The sequence below is a fragment of the Mytilus californianus genome, unplaced genomic scaffold (assembly GCF_021869535.1).
Source record: "Mytilus californianus isolate M0D057914Y unplaced genomic scaffold, xbMytCali1.0.p SCAF_5, whole genome shotgun sequence".
Classification (NCBI taxonomy): domain Eukaryota; kingdom Metazoa; phylum Mollusca; class Bivalvia; order Mytilida; family Mytilidae; genus Mytilus; species Mytilus californianus.
This window is the reverse complement of record NW_026262701.1, coordinates 28,920,795-28,933,756: the sequence shown is the minus strand read 5'-3', so window position 1 is coordinate 28,933,756 and position 12,962 is coordinate 28,920,795. Positions and strand designations below refer to the sequence as shown.

Below are 12,962 nucleotides of genomic sequence, written 5' to 3'. Positions count from 1 at the left end.
TCAATATTATTTGTCACTGGACAAAAAGAAAGCAATAATATATTAATACATCTACTGATAATGTTTATATTAACAGAAAGATGTGGTGAACAGTATACATGTGGACCACACATCAATCAGTGTTATGAGGCAAAACAGAGATGTAATGGTGTAGGACATTGTACCAACATGATGGATGAACTGTATTGCTGTAAGTTTGATGCTTGAAGAGGGTGGAGAATACCAGTGGAAAAATTGTGGTGCTAGGTGTCAGATAATCTAGCAAATGTCAAAAAAGGGGATAGGGATTAACAGGGACATTTTAATTGTAATAGGGGTCAGGCAATGAATAAAAGTAGTCGGACCATTAAGGTCTTTTTTTTTTTTACATTTTTTAAAGCTATAAACATGTATTCAATAACAAGCAAGCGTCATCTGGGTTAAGTGATAAATAAAAAAATAAGGAGATCTGGTATAATTGCCAATGAGGCAATTATCTTCCAAAGACCATAGGTAAAGGGTGTATTGTTGTATACAACTACAGGTCACTGTATGGCCTTCAACAATGAGTAAAACCCATACTGTATAGTGAGCTATAGAAGCCCAGGGTAACAGAATGTGATATAATTCAAAAGAGAATACTTACGGCCTGGTTAGTCTGGATTCACAGGGTAAATTATGCATACAAAGTAGGAAACACTTACCCTGTTGTCATAATCTGTTTCGTTCCGCTTAGAGTTCAAGCTATTCCCTCAGATGTTTTCTCTTGATTGGTATATTTCAAATGGATTTACAATTTTTATGCCCCATTTATAGGCATTATGTTTTTTGGTCTGTGGGTCCGTTCATCAGTCTGTTCGTTCATCCGTCTGTGTGTCCCACTTCAGGTTAAAGTTTTTGGTCAAGTTAGTTTTTGATGAAGTTGAAGTGCAATCAACTTGAAACTTAGTACACATGTTCCCTATGAAATGATCTTTCTAATTTTAATGATTAGAGTTTTGACCCAAATTTCACGGTCCACTGAACATAGAAAATGATAGTGCAAGTGGGGCATCCGTGTACTATGAACACATTCTTGTTGGACATCTGTTAACCCCAGTTACCTCCTATTAAGCTAAGAAACGAGACCAGATTCATCACAGGGTTATCACCTCCTGCTGTACTTGCCTTGTGTGTCATGTGATTCCAAAATCTTATTCATTTATTAATTACCAAAAATGAAGTGTCGTTAGCCAGTGAACTTTTTTAAGGGAAAACTGTGTTTCTATGTTGTAAAATGAAAGATATTAAATGTTACAGTAAAAATTAAACAGGCAATAACGTTTTTGTTGTATAGTTCAAAAATATTCTGAACCTTGCATTCACACATTTATGTAGGATAAAAGAAGACATATATCATGTATATAAGAAGTGATTAAGATGATGTTTATTTCATGTTTCAGCTTCTGCACAATGTGGACCCCACAATGGAACGTTTTTGTGTGATAACAGGAGATGTATATATGAGACATGGAAGTGTGATAAAACTAATGATTGTGGTGATAACAGTGATGAATTTGATTGTAGACGTAAGTTTTAGTGACAACAGGACCTTTGATTAGAGCTATGATTGGATAGGGCCTTTTCTTTGACTTTGGGTAGCCCAGAACTAGAGTTGGGTTAAGGTCATTGACCTGCAAAGATCTAATAGAAAAGTTATGATCAGCGTTTTTCCATTGACACAAATTAGTCCATTAATATCATCAGCAGATTTTAGGTTTAAGTTTTAATTTTGATTAGAGGAAATGGTTATTGCAACCATTTTTCTTGCACTATTCTGAAATTATAGTTAGAGGTTAAGGCTTGTCATTGACATCAACTACCTCAACAATGCATTTAGGAACTTTTCATCTACTGGGACTAACTCTTTTAATTACAGTTGGGATTATTAAAGGCCTTCTCATTGGCTTGTGATAGCCTTGTAGTAAAGGTAGGGGTTAGGGTTTAGTAATTGGTCAGCAGTAGTTAAATAATAAAGATATGGGTTAAGGTCTTGTCATTGACTAGCAAAAGCCAAAAATAAAGGTATTGAGTAAGGACCTTTTTGACTTGCAGTAGGCCATAAATAAATCAGAGTGTTAGTGTCTTGTCATTGGCATGCAATACCCTCTCACAAAAAAAAAAAATCTTATGACTAATGTTAACTGAACTTACAAGTATTTTTCTTGTAAGTTTTGTGCATAGAATCTCCAGATTTCGCAGGGCCTTTACTACAACTGACCTCAATTTTGCTGCAGTTGACCTAATGATGTTTGCAAAACAATATCTATTGTTCAAATATTTTCAGTCGTTGCACTTAAACAATAGAGGAAAGTTTTTTTATTTCCTCAAAGAATGGAAATTGGTATATAGTAAAGCTAAGGGTTAGCTGCTTTGTCATTGACTTTCTGTAGCCTTGTAATAAAGGAAGTGGTCAGGATCTTGTCACTGACTTGGAGTTCCCAAAAGTAAATCTAGGGGGGTTATGGCCTTGTCATTGAATTGTAGTAGCTTATAGAAAAAAGTTGGTGTTCTGGGTCTCAGCGATGACTTGTAGTAGCCCAAGTTAGGTCTTAAAGGTTAGTATCCCAGTTGTAGAGGAAAGGGATAAGGCCTTTTTGATAGTCCTAAGTCTATAAGTCGTGGTAAGCTAAGGCCTTGTTATTTACTACTTGGAACCCAATAGTAGTGGTATGGGTCAGGGCAGGGTGATTTAATTAGCCCCAGTCCAGTTAGCACTCTAAAGGTCTTGCCAATTGCTTAATCTTACCCAAAAGCTGATGTAGTAATTTTGTTTGTGCCTTGACCCGATAAAGAACAGTAACCACTTGGTCTATTTGGATACAGGGATTTATTTTCTTGGTAACTAATGCTTTTGGATTAAGGAAAAATTGTATTTTCATGGATCTACAAAGGTCTGCATACAAGCCTATATAAAAATTGTACTTCATTGAACATTTAAATTCATGGTTCATCTGTACCTAGGAAATCCACGAAAATTGGTATCCAACGAATAATGATGAATCCAAAGAAGTACGAAAGCTTTACAATAACACAACACTTTATACAAATTACACATTTCAGTTATGTATTGCACATTTGAAAGTAATGGGTAATTTGGAATTCCTAAGCACTACTGGCAAAACAAATATGGAGATATAGAGATATATATTGGTTTAAATGTTTTTTAATATAAACAGTAAAATTACAAAGTACTTGATTGTTAAGTTGAACAGATGTAAGGGAGGTAGTGCCAAAAAAATAGCTTGATAAATTTTATGCGCTTTTCTTGTTTTACCCTCATCAGGAAAGCTCAAAGCCAAATATTTGAAAGACAAGGATGTATAAGAACCTTGTTGCAAATCTGAAGTACCTGTTCAATGATAGAAAAGAGTTTTCTCATTAAATCACTTAAAATTTCATTTCTTGATGATTGAGCTTTTTCAAATATTAATTAAATTTATCAAATTTTATATACAGATACCAGTAACTTGATAAAGATAGCAGCTGTGTGTGGTGCTTTGATTTGTGGACTACTTCTTGTTGTAGCTTTAGGGTGTACATGTAAACTCTACAATCTCAGAATACATGGTCACAGACAAAGGCATGAAACACCTTTGTCAAGATTGTATTCAGAATTCATGAGAAGACGTGCTCCTCCTCCATACCATGAGGCCATGCTAACATCTCGGCCTTATGATGAAGTTAGACGAGACTACCTTGAACATCTGCAGCAAACAGGAAGTAGACCACCATCAAGGAGAGGAAGACGTACCCGTAACAGAAATCAACTACAAACAGGAACAGGAAATGCTGACGGAGAATCTCAAAATACATCAGATAATGCTGATAACAGGGAACCAGAGCAACAAGATGGTCCTGCAGAAACGCAGAACTCTGTCAATACAGAAATTGAAAGACAAAATTCAACTGCTTTACTTATTCTTCCAGAAAGTAGTTCAGATGAGTCCGAAAGTGACGATAATCAAAATGATTCTGTACAAGTGAGCATCTCCGAGGAAAATGTTGTTACAGCCTGTTACAGAAGAGGCAGCCAAAATAATAAAACAGAATCCGACAGTGAAGATGTCGGCCAATCACATTCTACCCTACCAGATCCAGATTGTCAATCAGCTGATGTCTGTAGTGTAGATGCTACTACCATAGCATCATGTGATAGTATAGACGAAGCTTCTGACAAGACTATTGACATTGTAGTTGAAACTCTTCCACGAAGACGTAATAATTCAGAAGGCTCTCTCAATTCTAACGAATCGGCAGACAATAACAGTTATGGTGAATTTACAATAGCTGAAAATGTGATCTGATTAAATGTCAAATTCCATACAGGAAAAAATGTGATAAATTTTTTTATAAAAAATTTTTGTGACGTATCTTTAAAAGAAAAGTTATTTACATTTTAATACTATACTTTTATTGATTAGTATATATAATTTATTTGAATTTTTGAAAATTGTTTTTATCTAGTAAGAAAATTTGTTTTAGAGAATTTTACCCTACTTCTGTTCATCTATAGAATTTACTTTTTTTTTTTAAATATCGATAACTTTTGAAATTTTAAGTATCAAAACTTTGAAGAAAATGTATTTAAGATTGACAAATAGCTAGAATTATATATATAAAAATGTGATTTGCGTTTATATTCACAAAAAAATTATTGAATATATTTGATATTGTATAGTTAGAAGAAATTGGGACAATTAAACTGTTTTTTTTATTTATTTTAAATTGTGTATCGGATATAACAAAGTTCAATCTCTGCAAAGAAAAAAATAAATTGCCTCATCTGAATACCAATTTTCCATTATTATTTTTTTTCTAATTGCTCAATAGAGACAATTAGCTTAATCACATTTTTTTAGATAACACATTTTCAATTGACATGTATATGTTGGAAAAAAAACCAATTTCATGCATTTACCAACATAAGCATAATTTAGTAGCTACAGTGTAAGACAATGCAGTGACCATGGTAACATTTTTATGTAGACTTTGTCATGCATGTACATGAAGATTGTTCATCAGGTCACATGAGATAGATTATGATTTTTTTTATTGTCAATTGCAAGGCTAAAGAAAAGGTAAAAGTTTTATTTTTCAATAAATATCACAAGTCTGTGCAAGAGTACCGTTTCTTTCATCATTTCTTTTTTTTATTGTGTATGACCGTCTCATTGATATGTTATTCCAAACACTGTATATAACCACAACTTGTCCATTCCATTCAGTTGTTGAATTCTATTTTTACACTCTTGTATAATTTTATAATATTTTCAAAGATCTCAGAATTTTTCTTTTAAATGAGACGTTTTAGAAACATTATCCATTTATTGACATATTAGTTTATATAGCAAATGCCATAATTTTCTATTTACATGTTGGATAAAATGCTTTAGGGCAATTTGGAAATTTTTGCTGTTTTCTTTCAGACAAATTTAAAAAAAATACCTCTTAAATATGAAAACTTTTGTAGGGGCTGAAAATGCAAATAAATAATGGTATAATGTTAAAACGAAAATCGATTGAAAAAAAATGTCTATAAATATCAGTTTCTAAATATTTGCACATCAAAAACATCTTCTCATTATCATGATGTATTTGTTTGAAATGTTTAATTTCTTGTTACAGGCCAGACATAGGTATATTCCCTTTGGATGACAGTGTTAGTTTTTATATAAACTACTGGTATATATTTCACAAAACCTAAACAGACAATATTTTATTGTAAGATGATTGTGGCTATTTAGTTATTGTCAGATATACATGTATGTCAGAAACCCTTGACCTCATTTACTTGTTTCAATTACTATTTGTGCAGTTTTTGAAGAATACAAAAACAGAAAACCTACAGAAATACTTGGTCTGTAGATGTCTAATTCTGGACCATGTCAATCAAATATGTTCTGTTACATTTACATGATTATTTATGTGTATGATTATAAAAACTGAAAATTCTGCATCCAAGTTTTCTAATTAGGTCAGTTGTGAGATGAAACATGTACATTGGAGTCTAACATATACTACCTGGCCTAAATCTCAGTTTTACAGTTCAGTAATTCACTTATACATGTAGTTTACATCTTTCCTTGTCTGCTTCTAAGTAAGAGAATTACACTTGGTCTTTATTTTTGCTGTAATCTAAAGTGAATATCATGCTATGAGAGAATACCACCTGGTCTTGGCCTTATTTTCACAGCTCAATGATTCCATTCAAGGTATGACAATAACTTATTGTTAAATGAATAAGCATGACAGGTGTCACCTTACCTTGACCCTGGTTTCGCAGTTTCATGATTCACATTCAAGTCTCATGATTATGTAATTTTCTTGTTTAACTGTTTGCATGTTCTACAGCTACAAGGACATAAGGGTTGTAAAAATTACAAATTAATTTGCTGTTCCTGACTACTTATACAGTAGAATATATTGCTAATCTATTTATTTTTATTATCATATAGCTTATTTATGGCTTTCCCTGTCAGCAGCAAAACTCAAACTGAAAACTACCTAGCATCCTTGGGAAAGTTTTGAAGGGTCTAAATCACTAATTGTACATTGACCAAATAAGGAGTGCTCAAGAAGCCTAAGGGCATGAATGTACCGATCAAGTGCTACACATATGCATTTTATGATGTGGCTTGAATAAACAACACTCTTATACATAGTATATAAGCTCCTAGCAGAAATGAACTTACCTGTCCAATAGCAAATTAAATTGTCTTTTTTTTTATAAGCATCATTTATACAGAATTGTATTGTAATTCATACATGGCTACTTTACAGCATAGACCTTTCTGTGTGTGCAATCATGACCAATATATGTACAGTGTACATTTCTCATTATGAAAGTGTTAATATATCATTATTGAATGAAATTGTTATCACTATTTTATTTTCATTGAGATTTTTGGAATCATATTAAAGTACAGCTGCCAATTAAGAGCCATAATATGAAACAATTGCAGCTTATAGCTTTGTTACCAATACATAATATATGAGTTTTAAAACTAGTTGTAATTATGAAGACAAAATTTTATTTACTTGTGAAATCGAAATGACATACTGTAAGAATATATACTTCAACATATTTTTTCTTGTTTCTGTTTCTGTCTTTCAAATCAAATTAGAACACTGTAAACAATTGTAACCTCCAATCTCATCACATTGTAATAGGTTTAATTGTCAAATTACTTTATAGCAAAATTACTTCCTCAAATGTAGATTTTCTGCATGTACAAACAAATTATTGTAGCAAAAATATCCCTAGATTTACCATCACTTAACTTATTACTGTGTCTAGGTTTAGTCAGAGACATACAATGTATATATATGTCTCTTGTTTAGTCAGAGACATACAATGTATATATATGTCTCTTGTTTAGTCAGAGACATACAATGTATATATATGTCTCTTGTTTAGTCTATATAATACTAAAACTTATCATTTCCTTTCTTTTACAAAGAAAATGTCTATGGTTTTGAAAACTGAACTATTTTTATGCCCCCGCCGTACCGGAGGGGGCATTAAGTTTTACCCTTGTCCGTCTGTACGTACGTCCCGAAATTGGTTTCCGTTCTCTAACTTGAGTTTGCCTCAACCAAATGTAATGAAACTTATACACAATGCTTATTACCACAAAACACAGATCAAGTTTGAATTTTGGTGGCGTCACTTTAACCGATCTAGAGTTATGCCCCTTTATAAAAGGAAATATTGCATAATTTTTAGTTTCCGTTCTCTAACTTAAGTTTGCCTCAACCAAATGTTATGAAACTTATACACAATGCTTATTACCACAAAACACAGATCAAGTTTGAATTTTGGTGGTGTCACTTTAACCGATCTAGAGTTATGCCCCTTTATAAAAGGAAAAATTGCAAAATTTTTATTTTCTTCTAAATATCAAGTTTATATAATATATTTTTAAAATTGGAGTTATCTTCCTTTGACCATGATTATAGTTGAATCAACTACAATCAATGCTTTATACAATGCAATGTTTAATTTTGACTACCACTGATAAAACACAGATCAAGTTGAATTTGGGTAGTGTCACTTTAACCATTATTGAGTTATGCCCCTTTATAAATAGAAAGATTGCAAAATTTTTTAGTTTCCATTCTGTAACTGAAGTTTTCCCCAGCCAAAGATTGTGAAACCTATACACAATATTCATTCCAACAAAACTCAGTAAAGATCAAGTACATTTTTTTTGTTTCAGTTCTCTAACTTGAGTTTGCCTCAACCAAATGTTATGAAACTTATACACAATGCTAATTACTACATAATACAGATTAAGTACGAAATTAGGTGGCAACACTTTTACCATTCTAGAGTTATGTCCCATTATAAACATAAAAATTGCTGAATTTTTTAGTTTGTCTCATTCAAATGTTGTAAAACTTATACACAACCGTTCTAGAGTTATGCATCATTACAAATAGAAAAATTGCTGAATTTTTAGTTTCTGTTCTCTACTTAAGTTAGCCTCAACCAAATGTTATGAGACTTACACACAATGCTTATTACCACAAAACTCAGATCAAGTTCAAATTTGGGTAGTGTCACTTTTACCGTTCTTCAGTTATGTCCCTTTATAACTATATGATATGCAAGCGGGGGCATCATCTGTGTCCACATGTGGACACTATCCACATTTATTTTAAATGGCCTAAGATTATTTAACCAATTATAGACGAATTTGTATATTTTATTTTTAATTTTGTTGTAGTTGTTATTTAAAGTTGTATGTTTTTGTTGTTACTTTTGAATTTTGTTTCTTTTTTGTTTCCTCATTTTAGTTATAATATTAAATGATATATTCAGAACAGCACACATAAATATACCAAGTACAAATTGTAAAAATACTTATAATACATGTATTTGATTTGTTTGTAGGATATCATTTTATCTGATATTAAAATTGTTTATAATAGTACAAAAATATAAAGTGCTGTAGACACTAAAAAAACATTTTAATTCCCTCAATTTGTTTTTCCTATTACAGGAAAACTTGTTGATGGTTTTGTACAGAGATGATAAGATTTTTTGATGAATTTTCAGTGTTACTTTTCACTTTTCAACTTGAATCAAGTTGACCGAGCTAAATTGAATTCGGTATTTGATGGTGAGTGAATCATTTGTAGAATTTCATACTGAATCACCACTTTGTTGCTGGGTCATTTGAGCATAATCTATATAAAGTACTTAATTAAAATTTTCAGACAACACACTAGAACTTTGCAAACAATGTTAAAGGATTAAATGAGATTTTACTATCCTGGTGATTTTCCCCAAAAAAACTTTATTTTGTTTTAAATCATTCAGTTATCTTTACACATCACTTCTTTGTAGACTATATATTATAATTTGATTATGAAAGATGAAAATTTTAATTAGACTATACAATCATTGTACAACAATCTCTCATATCATGTTGATTTTATAATAAAGGATGTAGGCTTAATATACTGTTGTGTATACATTTTCTACCCAAGTTAATTCATACTCAGACTGTCTTGCTGACAGAGTTATGTTGTAATTAATTGATCAGCAGTTGCATGCTCTGATCCATGTTTCACCATAACTTATGAGTCCATAATGGACATATATGTAGTCCAGGTTTAGATATATATTTTCCCAATTGCAAAACACTTGTTTATGATGTTGTTTGTGTTAAGATGTAAGTTTCCATTACACAAACTTTGCCCCGTCTTCGGTTGTAAGTCAAGATATATATTTTCATTACACAAGCTTTGCTGGGTATATGGTGTAAGTCCAGATATATATTCCTAATACACAAGCTTTGCTGGTCTTGCGGTGTAGGTCCAGATAAATATTCCCAATACACAAGCTTTGCTGGTCTTGTGTAGGTCGAGGGAATACACAAGCTTTGATGGTCATGTGGTGTAGGTCCAGATATATATTCCAAATACACAAGCTTTGCTTTTCATGTGATGTAGGTCCAGATATAAATTCCCAATTGACAGGCCTTGTAGGTCTTGGGTGTAGGTCCAGATAAATATTCCCAATACACAAGCTTTGCTGGTCATGAGTTGTAGGTCCAGATAAATATTCCCAATACACAAGCTTTGCTAATCTTGTTGTGTAGGTCCAGATAAATATTCCCAATACACAAGCTTTGCCTGTCATGTGATGCAGGTCCAGATATATATATTACCAATTGACAAGCCTTGCTGGTCTTGTGGTGTAGGTCCAGATAAATATTCCCAATACACAAGCTTTGCTGGTCATGTGATGAAGGTCCAGATAAATATTCCCAATACATAAGCTTTGCTGGTCTTGTGGTGTAGGTCAATATAAATATTCCAAAGACACAAGCTTTGCTGGTCATGTGATGTATGTCCAGATAAATATTCCCAATACACAAGCTTTGTTGGTCTTGTGGTGTAGGTCCAGATAAATATTCCCAATACACAAGCTTTGCTGGTCTTGTGTTGTAGATCCAGATAAATATTCCCAATTCACAAGCTTTGCTTGGCATGTGGTGTAGGTCCAGATAAATATTCCCAATACACAAGGTTTGTTGGTCTTGTGGTGTAGGTCCAGATATATATTCCAAATTGACAAGCCTTGCTGGTCTTGTGTGATGTTGGTCCAGATGAATATTCCCCAATAAACAAGCTTTGCTGGTCATAGGATGTAGGTCCAGATAAATATTGCCAATACAAAAGCTTTGCTGGTTTTGTGGTGTAGGTCCAGGTAGGTTTGTGTTTGGGATATAAACTAGTGCTTTATCTTTACCGAGTTCATTTGAAAAGCAAAGCTCGTGGAAGTGGGAATACATAATTATGTCCAAACCCTCGCCAAATGACAATCAATGATATAACCCGGACTTATCTCAAAATGACCAGCAAGGCTTGAGTGGGGGATATATACCTGTAACTAACTCATAATGGCTAGCAAGGCTTGTAAAGGGGATATATACCCCTACATATCTGAAAATGACCAGTAAGGCTTGTGTAGGGAAATATACCCGGACCTATTTCAAAATGACCAGCAACACTTGTGTAATGGGATATTTATTTAGACCTACACCTCAAGACCAGCAAGGATTGTGTATTGCAAAAAATAATCTGGTCCTACATCACATGACCAGCAAGGCTCGTGTATTGGGAATATATATCTAGACCTACAACACAAGATTGATGAAATGTACATTTTTGATTACTTCACTATCTTGTAATATACTAGTACACTGTATTGAAACTAATCGTTGACTAATTTATATAGATGGACACTAAACAACCATGCAGCCGTTTTCCATTATAGAGTGTCGTTTGGTCTTACATGTTAGATGGATGGTTATCTCGTTGCAATCTTAATACCACACTTCTGATGTTTTACATCTTCCAACTATCCAGATTGCTACGGCCAACGACCAAAAACACAGACTGATGGGAATCACAAGTGTGGCTAGAACTACTGAATCCTCCGTAGCAATTATGGCCTGACATCTATTTAGTATACGATTCTTGTTACTCAAACTGTTTTCAAAGATCTCCCCTGAAACTACAGGACCAATTTCAACCAAACATGAAATGAATTATCCTTAGGGTATCTAGTATAAATTTTATGATTTTTATTCCAGTCAGTCAACAAAAGATCCCCATGGCTAAAAATAGAACACGATGGTAACATGCATTAATTGTCTTATATCTTGAAAAACCAAAACATGCATAATAGACAGAGAAAATCTGACAGGTTGATGATGCTTAGAATGTCACGATCTACATACTGCCTATTTTCTCCAAAATTACATGATGACTGCTTATAAGAGTCTGAGACTACTATAACACATAGTAGTCTCAATAGTTTATACCCTTAAAGAAGTTTTTTTTTATTTTCGTGATTTTGCCTATCATTTCGAAAACTTTAATGAGGCCCCTCATGTGGGTGTCAAAGTAAACACATAATCACATTTTTTGCCAACATTAATTATATTTTTCAACAAGATAATCAAATAATCAAAAATACAGTCCTAGATTATCAAATAATCATGAAATATTTGGTCTGGTATTCAAATAATTGCTACAAAAGCGGCCAAGTAATCACATAATCAAAAACCCCATGAGGAGGCTCTTTAATAGATATGCAGAAAGTGTAAACAGCACAAATGATTAGCAAAACAAGGTCTGCAAAAACGCGAATATGTTCTAATCAATAACTATAATAGACTGGTAGAAAGTGTGAGCAGCAAAATTAACTATATTTTTTTTTTGCGTTTTGGGGAAAATCTAAAGTCGATAGAAAGAAAACTGTAAGCAGCAAAAATGATCAGCAATACGTGAATTACACTATAGTATTTTATGTTTGAGAGTGGCCATTGTTGAAGCTACACAATTGTCTTTAGTTCCATTTGGTGGTCACGAGGTGGTCTGTCGACATTGCTTTTGATTGACCTTAGGTGTGGTCTTCCTTCTGTTAATGACCATAACCACGTCCCTTTTCCTCGAATGTGATATCCCATAATTAGACTTATCACCGAGTTTGTTCTTACATGAGCAACACGACGTCCTTGTGTTGTGCTGTATCACAACTGTCCCAGGTTTGGGGGAGCCCGCAAACATGTACAACCCCGCCACATTCTGTATGTTCCTTTCCCAAGTCAGGAGCCAGTAATTCTGAATTTCAGTGGTTGTCGTTTGTTGATGTATATATATATCATATTTGTTTTTCGTTTATTGTTTTGTACATTAATCATGTTAATCAGACCGTTAGTTTTTTCGTTTCAATTGTTTTGCATTTGTCAGTTCGGGGCCTTTTATAGCTTGCTATGTGGTAAGGGTTTTGCTCGACGTTTTATAAGGCCGTACGGTGACCAATAGTTGCTAACTTGGAAAATTAATGGCCAAAATTGAATATTGTAGCCGCCGTCTTCTCTTTTTATTGCACACCACCAGATATAGTTTCCTGTCAAAAG

At 33.2% G+C, this 12,962-nt stretch overlaps 1 protein-coding gene across 1 annotated transcript in view; it reads left to right on the top strand.

Moving 5' to 3' along the window:
* Nucleotides 1-7,105, top strand: part of LOC127702574 (low-density lipoprotein receptor-related protein 12-like) — a 31,815-nt gene extending 24,710 nt beyond the window's left edge. The window contains exons 11-13 of the mRNA XM_052206827.1: nt 77-190; nt 1,422-1,547; nt 3,478-7,105. Coding sequence (XP_052062787.1) covers nt 77-190; nt 1,422-1,547; nt 3,478-4,325 — 1,088 coding nt within the window. The 3' untranslated portion in view covers nt 4,326-7,105. The remainder of the gene's footprint in view (nt 1-76; nt 191-1,421; nt 1,548-3,477) is intronic.
* Nucleotides 7,106-12,962: the final 5,857 nt, after the last annotated feature.